Source organism: Physella acuta, unplaced genomic scaffold, assembly GCF_028476545.2.
Source record: "Physella acuta isolate Inbredline_101_S28 unplaced genomic scaffold, ASM2847654v3 ptg001803l, whole genome shotgun sequence".
NCBI lineage: Eukaryota > Metazoa > Mollusca > Gastropoda > Physidae > Physella > Physella acuta.
The window spans coordinates 64,728-84,886 of NW_026733313.1; the positions used below are offsets into that span (position 1 = coordinate 64,728).

The 20,159-nt window shown below is 45.6% G+C and overlaps 1 protein-coding gene across 1 annotated transcript in view; it reads right to left on the bottom strand.

Annotated features, from left to right (window-relative positions):
- Nucleotides 1-15,534, bottom strand: part of LOC131930567 (C-Maf-inducing protein) — a 53,882-nt gene extending 38,348 nt beyond the window's left edge. Inside the window, exons 1-3 of the mRNA XM_059287106.1 lie at nucleotides 15,397-15,534; nucleotides 14,844-14,894; nucleotides 14,477-14,548 (exon numbers count right to left, since the gene is read on the bottom strand). Of these exons, the coding sequence (XP_059143089.1) occupies nucleotides 14,477-14,548; nucleotides 14,844-14,894; nucleotides 15,397-15,534 (261 nt within the window). The remainder of the gene's footprint in view (nucleotides 1-14,476; nucleotides 14,549-14,843; nucleotides 14,895-15,396) is intronic.
- Between the last annotated feature and the right edge of the window lie 4,625 nt (nucleotides 15,535-20,159).

Genomic DNA, 20,159 nt, shown 5'->3' on the forward strand with positions numbered 1-20,159 from the left:
TGCTGGTGACTTATCCGACTCTCGGTCTCCTACAGTTACCTGTGCTGGTGACTTATCCAACAACCTTCTCGGCCTCCTACAGTTACCTGTGCTGGTGACTTATCCGACTCTCGGCCTCCTACAGTTACCTGTGCTGGTGACTTATCCGACTCTCGGTCTCCTACAGTTACCTGTGCTGGTGACTTATGCAACAACCTTCTCGGCCTCCTACAGTTACCTGTACTGGTGACTTATCCGACTCTCGGCCTCCTACAGTTACCTGTGCTGGTGACTTATCCGACTCTCGGCCTCCTACAGTTACCTGTGCTGGTGACTTATCCGACTCTCGGCCTCCAACAGTTACCTGTGCTGGTGACTTATCCGACTCTCGGCCTCCTACAGTTACCTGTGCTGGTGACTTATCCGACTCTCGGCCTCCTACAGTTACCTGTGCTGGTGACTTATCCGACTCTCGGCCTCCTACAGTTACCTGTGCTGGTGACTTATCCGACTCTCGGCCTCCTATAGTTACCTGTGCTGGTGACTTATCCGACTCTCGGCCTCCTACAGTTACCTGTGCTGGTGACTTATCCGACTCTCGGCCTCCAACAGTTACCTGTGCTGGTGACTTATCCGACTCTCGGCCTCCTACAGTTACCTGTGCTGGTGACTTATCCGACTCTCGGCCTCCTACAGTTACCTGTGCTGGTGACTTATCCGACTCTCGGCCTCCTACAGTTACCTGTGCTGGTGACTTATCCGACTCTCGGTCTCCTACAGTTACCTGTGCTGGTGACTTATCCAACAACCTTCTCGGCCTCCTACAGTTACCTGTGCTGGTGACTTATCCGACTCTCGGCCTCCTACAGTTACCTGTGCTGGTGACTTATCCGACTCTCGGCCTCCTACAGTTACCTGTGCTGGTGACTTATCCGACTCTCGGTCTCCTACAGTTACCTGTGCCGGTGACTTATCCAACAACCTTCTCGGCCTCCTACAGTTACCTGTGCTGGTGACTTATCCGACTCTCGGCCTCCTACAGTTACCTGTGCTGGTGACTTATCCGACTCTCGGTCTCCTACAGTTACCTGTGCCGGTGACTTATCCAACAACCTTCTCGGCCTCCTACAGTTACCTGTGCTGGTGACTTATCCGACTCTCGGCCTCCTACAGTTACCTGTGCTGGTGACTTATCCGACTCTCGGCCTCCTACAGTTACCTGTGCTGGTGACTTATCCAACAACCTTCTCAGCCTCCTACAGTTACCTGTGCTGGTGACTTATCCAACCGTCTCGGCCTCCTACAGTTACCTGTGCTGGTGACTTATCCGACTCTCGGCCTCCTACAGTTACCTGTGCTGGTGACTTATCCGACTCTCGGCCTCCTACAGTTACCTGTGCTGGTGACTTATCCGACTCTCGGCCTCCTACAGTTACCTGTGCTGGTGACTTATCCGACTCTCGGCCTCCTACAGTTACCTGTGCTGGTGACTTATCCGACTCTCGGCCTCCTACAGTTACCTGTGCTGGTGACTTATCCGACTCTCGGCCTCCTACAGTTACCTGTGCTGGTGACTTATCCGACTCTCGGCCTCCTACAGTTACCTGTGCTGGTGACTTATCCAACAACCTTCTCGGCCTCCTACAGTTACCTGTGCTGGTGACTTATCCGACTCTCGGTCTCCTACAGTTACCTGTGCTGGTGACTTATCCAACAACCTTCTCGGCCTCCTACAGTTACCTGTGCCGGTGACTTATCCAACAACCTTCTCGGCCTCCTACAGTTACCTGTGCTGGTGACTTATCCGACCTCTAGGCCCCACTTGGTGACTTATCCAACCTTCTCGGCCTCCTACAGTTACCTGTGCTGGTGACTTATCCAACAACCTTCTCGGCCTCCTACAGTTACCTGTGCTGGTGACTTATCCGACTCTCGGCCTCCTACAGTTACCTGTGCTGGTGACTTATCCAACCTTCTCAGCCTCCTACAGTTACCTGTGCTGGTGACTTATCCAACCTTCTCGGCCTCCTACAGTTACCTGTGCTGGTGACTTATCCGACTCTCGGCCTCCTACAGTTACCTGTGCTGGTGACTTATCCGACTCTCGGCCTCCTACAGTTACCTGTGCTGGTGACTTATCCGACTCTCGGTCTCCTACAGTTACCTGTGCTGGTGACTTATCCGACTCTCGGTCTCCTACAGTTACCTGTGCTGGTGACTTATCCAACCGTCTCGGCCTCCTACAGTTACCTGTGCTGGTGACTTATCCGACTCTCGGCCTCCTACAGTTACCTGTGCCGGTGACTTATCCAACAACCTTCTCGGCCTCCTACAGTTACCTGTGCTGGTGACTTATCCGACTCTCGGCCTCCTACAGTTACCTGTGCTGGTGACTTATCCGACTCTCGGTCTCCTACAGTTACCTGTGCCGGTGACTTATCCAACAACCTTCTCGGCCTCCTACAGTTACCTGTGCTGGTGACTTATCCGACCTTCTCAGCCTCCTACAGTTACCTGTGCTGGTGACTTATCCAACCGTCTCGGCCTCCTACAGTTACCTGTGCTGGTGACTTATCCAACCGTCTCGGCCTCCTACAGTTACCTGTGCTGGTGACTTATCCGACTCTCGGCCTCCTACAGTTACCTGTGCTGGTGACTTATCCGACTCTCGGCCTCCTACAGTTACCTGTGCTGGTGACTTATCCGACTCTCGGCCTCCTACAGTTACCTGTGCTGGTGACTTATCCGACTCTCGGCCTCCTACAGTTACCTGTGCTGGTGACTTATCCAACCGTCTCGGCCTCCTCTTGAGTCTGGATATGCTTAACTTGGACAAAACTCCAGAGCTCACCAACGCGTTCCCCATGAAAAATGCAGGCTGTCTGCACTACAAAAGTGTCTTAACAAGCTGTTTAATCACATGCATTAAAAGAGCAATGGGCTCGGGTTTGCACCAGACACAGCTGGCTGTGACTTGCCAGCTACCAACAGTTGGCCCGTTCGGACAAGGCTCAACCTCACATAATAGAATGGGCGGCTGGGTGTGTTTGTGTGGGAGGTGCGGGAGAGAAGACGGGTGTGTTAGAGAAACACATAAAGGCCTGCACCTAGCCAGTGTGTGGCTGATGAGAGCAGATCACTTGTAATGAACACTTCAAAGCTTGTCTAAGCGAGCTTACCACTAGTGGAGGCCGCGTGCAAAGCAGATTTACTTTTTTTTTAAATTTCATTCTTAGTCTCTCGTCAAATGGACTACAACCCTCCCCTACATGGGCTACTGGGTTGACCCTCCTCTACATGGGCTACTGGGTTATAACCCTCCTCTACATGTGCTATAGGGCTATAACCCACCTCTACATGGGCTACAACCCTCTCCAACATGGGCTACTGGGCTATAATCCTCCTCCACATGGGCTACAACCCTCCCCTATATGGGCTACTGGGCTATAATCCTCCTCCACATGGGCTACAGCCCTCCCCTACATGGGCTAATGGGCTATAATCCTCCTCTACATGGGCTACATCCTTACTCTACATGGGCTACAGCCATCCACTACACGGGCTACAATCCTCCACATGGGCTACTGGGCTACAACCCTCCCCTACATGGGCTACAACCCTCCCCTACATGGGCTACAACCCTCCCCTACATGGGCTACAACCCTCCTCTACATGGGCTACAACCCTCCTCTACATGGGCTACAACCCTCCTCTACATGAGCTACAGTCCTCCTCTACATGGGCTACAACCCTCCCCTACATGGGCTACAACCCTCCTCTACATGGGCTACAACCCTCCCCTACATGGGCTACAACCCTCCTCTACATGGGCTACAACCCTCCTCTACATGGGCTACAACCCTCCCCTACATGGGCTACAACCCTCCTCTACATGGGCTACAACCCTCCTCTACATGGGCTACAACCCTCCCCTACATGGGCTACAACCCTCCTCTACATGAGCTACAGTCCTCCCCTACATGGGCTACAACCCTCCTCTACATGGGCTACAACCCTCCTCTACATGGGCTACAACCCTCCTCTACATGGGCTACAACCCTCCCCTACATGGGCTACAACCTACATCACTTGGATTCAACAAAACCAACTGGTGAGTGCGAAAAATGATGAGGATTTTTTTTAAAATTGTATCCGGCGTGAGGGGGGGGGGGGGGTCCCGGGTCTCAAACATGCCGACTAACGACATGATCACATTTCAAAAAGTGAATGGGAACAGTTGTTTGTTGTACACAGCCCTTTTAGTTAGCTCTATGGAGCCATAATTATTTCACCACTTTGATTAGTCTAAAAATACCTTCTATAACTTCATTCAGAACACATCTTGCTAAAAACTTGAGGCTTACTATAAGCTATAAGTAAAGCTAAACCTAGGGAATAGGTCAACTTCTTTCGATTCTCGTACAGACAAGAGTGGGGTTCGGAGAATACAAAGAATTGACGTTAATGGCTAATGTGAGACGATTTGCGGTCAGACATAATGGCATCAGCTCCAAGTTTCAGTGGTTCTTTCTGCTTTCTTGTCAAAATCTTAAGGTCTTAGAATGTGTGTACACCTAGTCACGTGACAAGCTCAGGTCTAGACCGTGTGTACACTACGCTGTACATGAACTGATGGTGTCCAACACTAAACTTGTACCCTAGACCGTGTGTACACCACGCTGTACATCAACTGATGGTGTCCAACACTAAACTTGTACTCTAGACCGTGTGTACACCACGCTGTACATCAACTGATGGTGTCCAACACTAAACTTGTACCCTAGACCGTGTGTACACCACGCTGTACATCAACTGATGGTGTCCAACACTAAACTTGTACTCTAGACCGTGTGTACATCACGCTGTACATCAACTGATGGTGTCCAACACTAAACTTGTACTCTAGACCGTGTGTACACTACGCTGTACATCAACTGATGGTGTCCAACACTAAACTTGTACCCTAGACCGTGTGTACACCACGCTGTACATCAACTGATGGTGTCCAACACTAAACTTGTACTCTAGACCGTGTGTACACCACGCTGTACATCAACTGATGGTGTCCAACACTAAACTTGTACTCTAAACTGTGTGTACACCACGCTGTACATCAACTGATGGTGTCCAACACTAAACTTGTACCCTAGACCGTGTGTACACCACGCTGTACATCAACTGATGGTGTCCAACACTAAACTTGTACTCTAGACCGTGTGTACACCACGCTGTACATCAACTGATGGTGTCCAACACTAAACTTGTACTCTAGACCGTGTGTACACCACGCTGTACATCAACTGATGGTGTCCAACACTAAACTTGTAGGGTACTCTAGACAGTGTGTACACTACGTTGTACATCAACTGATGGTGTCCAACACTAAACTTGTACTCTAGACCGTGTGTACACCACGCTGTACATCAACTGATGGTGTCCAACACTAAACTTGTAGGGTACTCTAGACCGTGTGTACACCACGCTGTACATCAACTGATGGTGTCCAACACTAAACTTGTACTCTAGACCGTGTGTACACCACGCTGTACATCAACTGATGGTGTCCAACACTAAACTTGTACTCTAGACCGTGTGTACATCACGCTGTACATCAACTGATGGTGTCCAACACTAAACTTGTACTCTAGACCGTGTGTACATCACGCTGTACATCAACTGATGGTGTCCAACACTAAACTTGTACTCTAGACCGTGTGTACACCACACTGTACATCAACTGATGGTGTCCAACACTAAACTTGTACTCTAGACCGTGTGTACACCACGCTGTACATCAACTGATGGTGTCCAACACTAAACTTGTACTCTAGACCGTGTGTACACCACGCTGTACATCAACTGATGGTGTCCAACACTAAACTTGTAGGGTACTCTAGACCGTGTGTACACCACGCTGTACATCAACTGATGGTGTCCAACACTAAACTTGTACTCTAGACCGTGTGTACATCACGCTGTACATCAACTGATGGTGTCCAACACTAAACTTGTACTCTAGACCGTGTGTACATCACGCTGTACATCAACTGATGGTGTCCAACACTAAACTTGTACTCTAGACCGTGTGTACACCACGCTGTACATCAACTGATGGTGTCCAACACTAAACTTGTACTCTAGACCGTGTGTACACCACACTGTACATCAACTGATGGTGTCCAACACTAAACTTGTACTCTAGACCGTGTGTACACCACGCTGTACATCAACTGATGGTGTCCAACACTAAACTTGTACTCTAGACCGTGTGTACACCACGCTGTACATCAACTGATGGTGTCCAACACTAAACTTGTACTCTAGACCGTGTGTACACCACGCTGTACATCAACTGATGGTGTCCAACACTAAACTTGTACTCTAGACCGTGTGTACATCACGCTGTACATCAACTGATGGTGTCCAACACTAAACTTGTACTCTAGACCGTGTGTACACCACACTGTACATCAACTGATGGTGTCCAACACTAAACTTGTACTCTAGACCGTGTGTACACCACGCTGTACATCAACTGATGGTGTCCAACACTAAACTTGTACTCTAGACCGTGTGTACACCACACTGTACATAAACTGATGGTGTCCAACACTAAACTTGTAGGGTACTCTAGACCGTGTGTACACCACGCTGTACATCAACTGATGGTGTCCAACACTAAACATGTAGGGTACTCTAGACCGTGTGTACACCACACTGTACATCAACTGATGGTGTCAAACACTAAACTTGTACTCTAGACCGTGTGTACATCGCGCTGTACATCAACTGATGGTGTCCAACACTAAACTTGTACTCTAAACCGTGTGTACACCACGCTGTACATCAACTGATGGTGTCCAACACTAAACTTGTACCCTAGACCGTGTGTACACCACGCTGTACATCAACTGATGGTGTCCAACACTAAACTTGTACCCTAGACCGTGTGTACACCACGCTGTACATCAACTGATGGTGTCCAACACTAAACTTGTAGGGTACTCTAGACAGTGTGTACACTACGCTGTACATCAACTGATGGTGTCCAACACTAAACTTGTACTCTAGACCGTGTGTACACCACGCTGTACATCAACTGATGGTGTCCAACACTAAACTTGTAGGGTACTCTAGACCGTGTGTACACCACGCTGTACATCAACTGATGGTGTCCAACACTAAACTTGTAGGGTACTCTAGACCGTGTGAACACCACGCTGTACATCAACTGATGGTGTCCAACACTAAACTTGTACTCTAGACCGTGTGTACATCACGCTGTACATCAACTGATGGTGTCCAACACTAAACTTGTACTCTAGACCGTGTGTACATCACGCTGTACATCAACTGATGGTGTCCAACACTAAACTTGTACTCTAGACCGTGTGTACACCACACTGTACATCAACTGATGGTGTCCAACACTAAACTTGTACTCTAGACCGTGTGTACATCACGCTGTACATCAACTGATGGTGTCCAACACTAAACTTGTACTCTAGACCGTGTGTACATCACGCTGTACATCAACTGATGGTGTCCAACACTAAACTTGTACTCTAGACCGTGTGTACACCACGCTGTACATCAACTGATGGTGTCCAACACTAAACTTGTACTCTAGACCGGGTGTACACCACGCTGTACATCAACTGATGGTGTCCAACACTAAACTTGTACTCTAGACCGTGTGTACACCACGCTGTACATCAACTGATGGTGTCCAACACTAAACTTGTACTCTAGAACGTGTGTACACCACGCTGTACATCAACTGATGGTGTCCAACACTAAACTTGTAGGGTACTCTAGACCGTGTGTACACCACGCTGTACATCAACTGATGGTGTCCAACACTAAACTTGTACTCTAGACCGTGTGTACACCACGCTGTACATCAACTGATGGTGTCCAACACTAAACTTGTAGGGTACTCTAGACCGTGTGTACACCACGCTGTACATCAACTGATGGTGTCCAACACTAAACTTGTACTCTAGACCGTGTGTACACCACGCTGTACATCAACTGATGGTGTCCAACACTAAACGTGTACTCTAGACCGTGTGTACACCTCGCTGTACATCAAATGATGGTGTCCAACACTAAACTTGTACTCTAGACCGTGTGTACACCACGCTGTACATCAACTGATGGTGTCCAACACTAAACTTGTAGGGTACTCTAGACCGTGTGAACACCACGCTGTACATCAACTGATGGTGTCCAACACTAAACTTGTACTCTAGACCGTGTGTACACCACGCTGTACATCAACTGATGGTGTCCAACACTAAACTTGTAGGGTACTCTAGACCGTGTGTACACCACGCTGTACATCAACTGATGGTGTCCAACACTAAACTTGTAGGGTACTCTAGACCGTGTGAACACCACGCTGTACATCAACTGATGGTGTCCAACACTAAACTTGTACTCTAGACCGTGTGTACATCACGCTGTACATCAACTGATGGTGTCCAACACTAAACTTGTACTCTAGACCGTGTGTACATCACGCTGTACATCAACTGATGGTGTCCAACACTAAACTTGTACTCTAGACCGTGTGTACACCACACTGTACATCAACTGATGGTGTCCAACACTAAACTTGTACTCGAGACCGTGTGTACACCACACTGTACATCAACTGATGGTGTCCAACACTAAACTTGTACTCTAGACCGTGTGTACACCACGCTGTACATCAACTAATGGTGTCCAACACTAAACTTGTACTCTAGACCGTGTGTACACCACACTGTACATCAACTGATGGTGTCCAACACTAAACTTGTACTCTAGACCGTGTGTACATCACGCTGTACATCAACTGATGGTGTCCAACACTAAACTTGTACTCTAGACCGTGTGTACATCACGCTGTACATCAACTGATGGTGTCCAACACTAAACTTGTACTCTAGACCGTGTGTACACCACGCTGTACATCAACTGATGGTGTCCAACACTAAACTTGTACTCTAGACCGGGTGTACACCACGCTGTACATCAACTGATGGTGTCCAACACTAAACTTGTACTCTAGACCGTGTGTACACCACGCTGTACATCAACTGATGGTGTCCAACACTAAACTTGTACTCTAGAACGTGTGTACACCACGCTGTACATCAACTGATGGTGTCCAACACTAAACTTGTAGGGTACTCTAGACCGTGTGTACACCACGCTGTACATCAACTGATGGTGTCCAACACTAAACTTGTACTCTAGACCGTGTGTACACCACGCTGTACATCAACTGATGGTGTCCAACACTAAACTTGTAGGGTACTCTAGACCGTGTGTACACCACGCTGTACATCAACTGATGGTGTCCAACACTAAACTTGTACTCTAGACCGGGTGTACACCACGCTGTACATCAACTGATGGTGTCCAACACTAAACTTGTACTCTAGACCGTGTGTACACCACGCTGTACATCAACTGATGGTGTCCAACACTAAACTTGTACTCTAGACCGTGTGTACACCACGCTGTACATCAACTGATGGTGTCCAACACTAAACTTGTACTCTAGACCGTGTGTACACCACGCTGTACATCAACTGATGGTGTCCAACACTAAACTTGTACTCTAGACCGTGTGTACACCACGCTGTACATCAACTGATGGTGTCCAACACTAAACTTGTAGGGTACTCTAGACCGTGTGTACACCACGCTGTACATCAACTGATGGTGTCCAACACTAAACTTGTACTCTAGACCGTGTGTACACCACGCTGTACATCAACTGATGGTGTCCAACACTAAACTTGTACTCTAGACCGTGTGTACACCTCGCTGTACATCAACTGATGGTGTCCAACACTAAACGTGTACTCTAGACCGTGTGTACACCTCGCTGTACATCAACTGATGGTGTCCAACACTAAACTTGTACTCTAGACCGTGTGTACACCACGCTGTACATCAACTGATGGTGTCCAACACTAAACTTGTAGGGTACTCTAGACCGTGTGAACACCACGCTGTACATCAACTGATGGTGTCCAACACTAAACTTGTACTCTAGACCGTGTGTACACCACGCTGTACATCAACTGATGGTGTCCAACACTAAACTTGTACTCTAGACCGTGTGTACACCACACTGTACATAAACTGATGGTGTCCAACACTAAACTTGTAGGGTACTCTAGACCGTGTGTACACCACGCTGTACATCAACTGATGGTGTCCAACACTAAACTTGTAGGGTACTCTAGACCGTGTGTACACCACACTGTACATCAACTGATGGTGTCCAACACTAAACTTGTACTCTAGACCGTGTGTACATCGCGCTGTACATCAACTGATGGTGTCCAACACTAAACTTGTACTCTAAACCGTGTGTACACCACACTGTACATCAACTGATGGTGTCCAACACTAAACTTGTACTCTAGACCGTGTGTACATCACGCTGTACATCAACTGATGGTGTCCAACACTAAACTTGTACTCTAGACCGTGTGTACATCACGCTGTACATCAACTGATGGTGTCCAACACTAAACTTGTACTCTAGACCGTGTGTACACCACGCTGTACATCAACTGATGGTGTCCAACACTAAACTTGTACTCTAGACCGGGTGTACACCACGCTGTACATCAACTGATGGTGTCCAACACTAAACTTGTACTCTAGACCGTGTGTACACCACGCTGTACATCAACTGATGGTGTCCAACACTAAACTTGTACTCTAGAACGTGTGTACACCACGCTGTACATCAACTGATGGTGTCCAACACTAAACTTGTAGGGTACTCTAGACCGTGTGTACACCACGCTGTACATCAACTGATGGTGTCCAACACTAAACTTGTACTCTAGACCGTGTGTACACCACGCTGTACATCAACTGATGGTGTCCAACACTAAACTTGTAGGGTACTCTAGACCGTGTGTACACCACGCTGTACATCAACTGATGGTGTCCAACACTAAACTTGTACTCTAGACCGTGTGTACACCACGCTGTACATCAACTGATGGTGTCCAACACTAAACGTGTACTCTAGACCGTGTGTACACCTCGCTGTACATCAACTGATGGTGTCCAACACTAAACTTGTACTCTAGACCGTGTGTACACCACGCTGTACATCAACTGATGGTGTCCAACACTAAACTTGTACTCTAGACCGTGTGTACACCACGCTGTACATCAACTGATGGTGTCCAACACTAAACTTGTACTCTAGACCGTGTGTACACCACGCTGTACATCAACTGATGGTGTCCAACACTAAACTTGTAGGGTACTCTAGACCGTGTGTACACCACGCTGTACATCAACTGATGGTGTCCAACACTAAACTTGTAGGGTACTCTAGACCGTGTGAACACCACGCTGTACATCAACTGATGGTGTCCAACACTAAACTTGTACTCTAGACCGTGTGTACATCACGCTGTACATCAACTGATGGTGTCCAACACTAAACTTGTACTCTAGACCGTGTGTACATCACGCTGTACATCAACTGATGGTGTCCAACACTAAACTTGTACTCTAGACCGTGTGTACACCACACTGTACATCAACTGATGGTGTCCAACACTAAACTTGTACTCGAGACCGTGTGTACACCACACTGTACATCAACTGATGGTGTCCAACACTAAACTTGTACTCTAGACCGTGTGTACACCACGCTGTACATCAACTAATGGTGTCCAACACTAAACTTGTACTCTAGACCGTGTGTACACCACACTGTACATCAACTGATGGTGTCCAACACTAAACTTGTACTCTAGACCGTGTGTACATCACGCTGTACATCAACTGATGGTGTCCAACACTAAACTTGTACTCTAGACCGTGTGTACATCACGCTGTACATCAACTGATGGTGTCCAACACTAAACTTGTACTCTAGACCGTGTGTACACCACGCTGTACATCAACTGATGGTGTCCAACACTAAACTTGTACTCTAGACCGGGTGTACACCACGCTGTACATCAACTGATGGTGTCCAACACTAAACTTGTACTCTAGACCGTGTGTACACCACGCTGTACATCAACTGATGGTGTCCAACACTAAACTTGTACTCTAGAACGTGTGTACACCACGCTGTACATCAACTGATGGTGTCCAACACTAAACTTGTAGGGTACTCTAGACCGTGTGTACACCACGCTGTACATCAACTGATGGTGTCCAACACTAAACTTGTACTCTAGACCGTGTGTACACCACGCTGTACATCAACTGATGGTGTCCAACACTAAACTTGTAGGGTACTCTAGACCGTGTGTACACCACGCTGTACATCAACTGATGGTGTCCAACACTAAACTTGTACTCTAGACCGGGTGTACACCACGCTGTACATCAACTGATGGTGTCCAACACTAAACTTGTACTCTAGACCGTGTGTACACCACGCTGTACATCAACTGATGGTGTCCAACACTAAACTTGTACTCTAGAACGTGTGTACACCACGCTGTACATCAACTGATGGTGTCCAACACTAAACTTGTAGGGTACTCTAGACCGTGTGTACACCACGCTGTACATCAACTGATGGTGTCCAACACTAAACTTGTACTCTAGACCGTGTGTACACCACGCTGTACATCAACTGATGGTGTCCAACACTAAACTTGTAGGGTACTCTAGACCGTGTGTACACCACGCTGTACATCAACTGATGGTGTCCAACACTAAACTTGTACTCTAGACCGTGTGTACACCACGCTGTACATCAACTGATGGTGTCCAACACTAAACTTGTACTCTAGACCGTGTGTACACCTCGCTGTACATCAACTGATGGTGTCCAACACTAAACGTGTACTCTAGACCGTGTGTACACCTCGCTGTACATCAACTGATGGTGTCCAACACTAAACTTGTACTCTAGACCGTGTGTACACCACGCTGTACATCAACTGATGGTGTCCAACACTAAACTTGTAGGGTACTCTAGACCGTGTGAACACCACGCTGTACATCAACTGATGGTGTCCAACACTAAACTTGTACTCTAGACCGTGTGTACACCACGCTGTACATCAACTGATGGTGTCCAACACTAAACTTGTACTCTAGACCGTGTGTACACCACGCTGTACATCAACTGATGGTGTCCAACACTAAACTTGTAGGGTACTCTAGACCGTGTGTACACCACGCTGTACATCAACTGATGGTGTCCAACACTAAACTTGTACTCTAGACCGTGTGTACACCACGCTGTACTCGTGTTGGTGCAAGCCACTGTTTTCACCTAGACGGATGTTTGCTGTTTGGGGGAGGGGGGGGGGAAGAAAGCATGGTGCCACAAAAGCGGATATTTGAACAAAACTCGGTTCAATAGTAATAAAACAATAACCTTTAATGACGATTTCTGTTCCTAATGAATGTTATTGACATCTGCCACTAGTAGGCTTAAATTAATGAGAACCTTGATTTTGGTGTTTTATACAGACATACAAAGTAAAAGTTCGGTGCTAGCAAGTGTGGACAAAACCTATTAAGGTCATGGTTCAAGAAACGTCCATCAACACTATTAAGGCGGGGAGATGGAGTCTACAATGGCCCGTCAGATTGTTTACGTACAGCACTTATCCAATATTGATTCTTTGATTCCACATTTCAAGTCAAGCAACATGAGACCACGGGGCTTCTAATGCGAGTGAGCCATTAGAATGTTTTGGCCGGTTCCTAGCAGAAGCCACTGATGCCACATGCAATAATAACAAGCCTGTACTAAAGTGTTTCCCATTTTGATACTCACTACAACACACACTCTACTGGCTGTCTTACTGGAGTAACACAACACATACTCTACTGGCTGTCTTACTGGAGTAACACAACACACACTCTACTGGCTGTCTTACTGGAGTAACACAACACACTCTACTGGCTGTCTTACTGGAGTAACACAATACTCTACTGGCTGTCTTACTGGAGTAACACAACACACACTCTACTGGCTGTCTTACTGGAGTAACACAACACACACTCTACTGGCTGTCTTACTGGAGTAACACAACACACTCTATACTGGCTGTCTTACTGGAGTAACACAACACACTCTACTGGCTGTCTTACTGGAGTAACACAACACACACTCTACTGGCTCTCTTACTGGAGTAACACAACACACACTCTACTGGCTGTCTTACTGGAGTAACACAACACACACTTCACCGGCTGTCTTACTGGAGTAACACAACACACACTCTACTGGCTGTCTTACTGGAGTAACACAACACACACTTCACCGGCTGTCTTACTGGAGTAACACAACACACACTCTACTGGCTGTCTTACTGGAGTAACACAACACACACTCTACTGGCTGTCTTACTGGAGTAACACAACACACTCTACTGGCTGTCTTACTGGAGTAACACAACACACACTCTACTGGCTGTCTTACTGGAGTAACACAACACTCTCTATGGAGTGACAACACATACTTCACAAACATCACGTTTCTTACCTTTATTTCTTTAACTAGAATTTCAGGGCGTCTGGCATTCTTAAGAAGTCTATCTGATCTAAATATATGTCTCTGCAAACAAAGAATACAAATGAATCTATTTAAGAATCTATTAACGCTCCATTCTTAAGAAGTCTATCTGATCTAAATATATGTTTCTGCAAACAAAGAATACAAGTGAATCTATTTAAGAATCTATTAACGCTCCAGTCTTAAGAAGTCTATCTGATCTAAATATATGTCTCTGCAAACAAAGTATACAACTGTATCTTTTTAGGAATCTATTAAAGCTCCGAATCATACATGTGAATCAATGAGTAATATCAGAAGAAATAAACAACCAATCAGACACATATACAATACTTACTTTCCACTGAATGGAATGGAGCCACTGGTCTCTAATGTAGGAATTGTTGGCCTGAAAGCAAACACAAAACTTTGGTTATATGGCAGCTATTTTTTTATATTGTCATTTTAGGGAGGGAGGCAGAGGCGTAGTGACCCATTTCGAAGCGGCCCCCTACAAGACTCAAAAAGTTACTAACAATTTATTCAATGCAAATTTTATTCCATTTTGGATTCGTTATCCTTTTTAAATTCAAATTACAGAAATAAAGTGGGAGTGATCTCACCTAAACTTTCTGGTATATTCTAATATAGCACTTGCTAAGGATTATCATTGAGGAGACATGGAATGTTATTTTCATAGATTTTGAAAAAGTATTTGACAGTGTAGGCAGAGCAGAGGTATGGAAACGTATGAAGCATTATGAAGCTGTAGATAAATTTATTTCACATATCCAACAATTATACCTCTAATCAAAATGCCAAATGATGCACAATAGCAAGTTACTAGAAAAATGTATGGTACAAATGGGATTGAGACAATATTTGGTTGACTGAATAATGAAACAAGTTACAGGAAACAAAAGAAATGAAATCCAGCCAACAAAATTTCTTGAAGACTTGGCTTTTGCAGATGATCCTTGCCTTCTCACACAGTCAACAACAAAAGCACAAACATTGTTCTGGTTGAAGAACCAGAAAAACCTGTCCATCTAACGATACCGACCTAGAAGTTCAGATCAGAATTGCAACAATAAACCAATATGGAATTCAAAAGTAACGCTAAACCAATATGGAATTCAAAAGTAACGTTCAACCAATATGGAATTCAAAAGTAACGTTCAACCAATATGGAATTCAAAAGTAACGTTAAACCATATGGAATTCCAATATATCGTTTAAGAAAACATTATACTATTTAGGACCAATTATATTTGTATGGCTCAGACACGGAGGGTTACAAACAGCGAGGGTTACAAACAGCGGAGAGCAAAATAAGAGAAAGGTGATGGATAAGGTGTACACTTGAAAAGACAGTTAATAACACCACTAGTCAGCGGGGAGTACAAACAGTCACAATGTGGGTACAGTCAACTTGTGGGTACAAACAGTCAACGTGTGGGTACAAACAGTCAACGTGTGGGTACAAACAGTCAACGTGTGGGTACAAACAGTCAACGTGTGGGTACAAACAGTCAACGTGTGGGTACAAACAGTCAACGTGTAGGTACAAACAGTCAACATGTGGGTACAAACAGTCACAATGTGGGTATAGTCAACGTGTGGGTACAAACAGTCAACGTGTGGGTACAAACAGTCAACGTGTGGGTACAAACAGCCAACGTGTGGGTACAAACAGCCAACGTGTGGGTACAAACAGTCAACGTGTAGGTACAAACAGTCAACGTGTGGGTACAAACAGTCAACGTGTGGGTACAAACAGTCAACGTGTGGGTACAAACAGTCAACGTGTAGGTACAAACAGTCAACATGTGGGTACAAACAGTCAACGTGTGGGTACAGTCAACGTGTGGGTACAAACAGTCAATGTGTGGGTACAAACAGTCAACGTGTGGGTACAAACAGTCAACGTGTGGGTACAAACAGTCAACGTGTGGGTACAGTCACAGTGTGGGTACAAACAGTCAACGTGTGGGTACAAACAGTCAACGTGTGGGTACAGTCAACGTGTGGGTACAAACAGTCAACTTGTGGGTACAAACAGTCAATGTGTGGGTACAAACAGTCAACGTGTGGGTACAAACAGTCAACGTGTGGGTACAAACAGTCAACGTGTGGGTACAAACAGTCAACTTGTGGGTACAAACAGCCAACGTGTGGGTACAAACAGTCAATGTGTGGGTACAAACAGTCAACGTGTGGGTACAAACAGTCAACGTGTGGGTACAGTCAACGTGTGGGTACAAACAGTCAACGTGTGGGTACAAACAGTCAACGGGTGGGTACAGTCAACGTGTGGGTACAAACAGTCAACGTGTAGGTACAAACAGTCAACGTGTGGGTACAAACAGCCAACGTGTGGGTACAAACAGTCAACGTGTGGGTACAAACAGTCAACGTGTGGGTACAAACAGTCAACATGTGGGTACAAACAGTCAACGTGTGGGTACAGTCAACGTGTGGGTACAAACAGTCAATGTGTGGGTACAAACAGTCAACGTGTGGGTACAAACAGTCAACGTGTGGGTACAAACAGTCAACGTGTGGGTACAGTCACAGTGTGGGTACAAACAGTCAACGTGTGGGTACAAACAGTCAACGTGTGGGTACAGTCAACGTGTGGGTACAAACAGTCAATGTGTGGGTACAAACAGTCAACGTGTGGGTACAAACAATCAACGTGTGGGTACAAACAGTCAACTTGTGGGTACAAACAGTCAATGTGTGGGTACAAACAGTCAACGTGTGGGTACAAACAGTCACAATGTGTGGGTACAAACAGTCAACGTGTGGGTACAAACAGTCAACGTGTGGGTACAAACAGTCAACGGGTGGGTACAGTCACCATGGAGGTGAAAAAGAGGCATCGTGACGGAAACAGCGTGGCATAAAATAGGAGACATGTATCAAACTAAAGGTCAACATTCGGCGTTGGAATACCCCCCCCCTCTTCCAACAGTACCTGGCCGAGACACATGTTTTACTATGTGGAGGCAAGTTAGCTCTCAAGTGCCGTCAGATCACGACCAGCCGAGAGCATATCGACTAGGGTCCACTTTGTAGCTGGTCATAACTTACCAACCTGTTCGTCCGGTGCGATCAATCCTTCAGTAGCTCCAACTAGGGGAGTCATAAAAACGAATTGATTTTCAATTATCTTACATCATAGTCGATTTGTTAGGGCAGATCATTTTTATGTGGTGGTAAAAGAAATACATTATTTACCCAAAAAATAATGTGATGTAGCTCGAAGAACATTAGGAACAGGACTGACTAAAGTTATAAATACAGCTAGAAAGTATTGGCAGAAAGTATCGAGAAAATTACAAAAACTCAAATCATATCTCCGTCCTTAATGCAATGGCAAAGAGAGTTGTGCCTCTGTCTTAACCCCCACATGTATAAATCAATGTTCATAAAATAGAAATCTAAAACAAAAAAGTGTTCGCAAAAAAATTGTTGGCCAAAAAACTGTTCTGCTAAAGAAACTTGGTGAAACTTAGTAAACCGCGGAGAAGAAAAGCTTAGCGCAACAACAACAAAATAGAAAACTAAAATGACAATAGACCTGTCAATAACAGCAGAACTTGGTAATCCCCAAGTCACGAGCTAATTACAATGTTAATTGTTTAGCCATTATTTCCCATATGTCAGTCAATGTCCTATAAGCATAAGCAGACAAAAGCGCGGGTCGTTGTTCCCCCTGGAGTATGGGCAGGATCGTGAAGAAATGACATTCACCAGCACACCTTACACACAGATACGGACGTTAAAGGTAAACACGAACTGCCTTGTCTGGAGGTTCATATATGTCTACACTTTAGGGATGAGATTCACAACAAACCTCTGGTAACAAGAGACAGAAGACAAGAGTATAGAACATTTTAGAAAGCCTAAAATAATGCTCACTAAGGTGACTAGTTTTTAGCATTGGGTGGTAAGCAATAAATCATGGGCGCTCCTAACGGAACAGTAAAGATGTTTGTGGTGTGGTGTGGTACCAAAGGTTGGTGGCCCACCGCTGGGTGTAAACTTAGGGCTGGTCTTGGTCAAATCCACCAAGGTGTGTATCAATGCTTTAGCATTCACTTGCTCTCCTTAAACGTTACAGAGACCAGTCACCATTTAAAAAGAGGTCATGGCGAAGTAAAACAAGTTTTATGACGGAAGCCAAACTGACAGTTGCACTACCGATCACATTTGTTATTTCATAGAAAATTCCAAATCGATTCTCTCCCCTTGGCCGCCATCTTTCTTTCCCTTCTCATCACTCTGTCTATTAGAAAAAGGGGCGGCGGGGAGGCGCATGCTACAATAGTTTCAATGGCTTGTTCCAAGTCTATGTGTTGTCTTCTAACTTGAGCGTACAAAGGTGCCCAAAGTTAAGATATTCTCTCTGATCTTATTTGAGCTCTCTGCAAAGAATCTGACGCATGAAAATGTACACGCTCAAATGCGGTCAAGTCGAGTAGATGGGGCAGTAAGATATTTCATACAAACGTGTGTGTACCAACATTAAAACACGTTTACATTTGTCTTAGTCGCAAAGTTTTAATTGGTTGAAGTTTCCAAGAGAATTAATGTTTGTTTGCATGCGTTGGTTAACGCCAGTGTGCATACCTTGATATCAAATCAATTACGTCGTTCGTTAATACATCACGCCGGGGAGGGGTGGGTTGGGGAGTAATTAGATACTGACCTACTGGGATAGCCTGCAGAACAGTTCAACCAGTCTAATACAGCCAGAGGTGTCTTTAGCTCAGACATTAAGTCGATGATTCATTCCACCCCATTCTCCCCCCTTCACGTTCACACAGGTATACCCTGTTCTAAAACCCGATTGTAATTTTATTCCCTTTTCTTGCCTTTTGTTATTGTTTGGCCTTGTCAAGACGTCACGATCTCTGAGAAGATTTATGTTTCCATTAAAACTGACGCGTCAGTGCCATTTACCCATTCGAAGGTTCTTTGTGTGCTCTACCTCTGCTGACATCAATAACTCAACAAAAACACCTTTAGAGGTGTCTTAACTTTGCCTTTGATTCAAGTGGCCCGAGAGCTAATCACCACAACAATGGTGTTCTACAATAGTATGTAAAGCGCTTGTTTTTTTTAAATCTTCTAACACCAGAGCATTATTGTCAACGGATCAAAACAATTGCACAAATTACAGATAAGCGAGTCAATGACCTCCGCGTAATCTCAACTGTACAGGGAGTATACCCTGTTCTCAAGGGACAGCTACATTCGACGATACATTTTAGTACATTTATAGAGATCGGCATCAACGTTCTTCTTCTTCTGCGTTCTTAATTTAGTTTGTGGTGGAGGGTTTAAACAACAAGTCCAACTTCGTGTATGAATTGGACTGTGGTCACCAGATCCGCGGGTGCCCCATATAGTTTTTCCTTGAGTGGGGTGTATGTGGGCGAGAGTTTGGATCGCGCCTGGCTATTCAAGTTCTGAAGGACGTGTTGATGCGTGACTTGGGGAGTTTTCAAAAATCTCAAGATTTTCGTTATAACACAATTCTCAATTGCAGTTTGTTGGTCGACATCAATGTCCACATTCGATGTTGTCGTTGGTCGACATCAATGGCCATATTGGATGTTGTTGCAAACGTACTGCCTACACATGTTAGGACCTGTTGATTGGT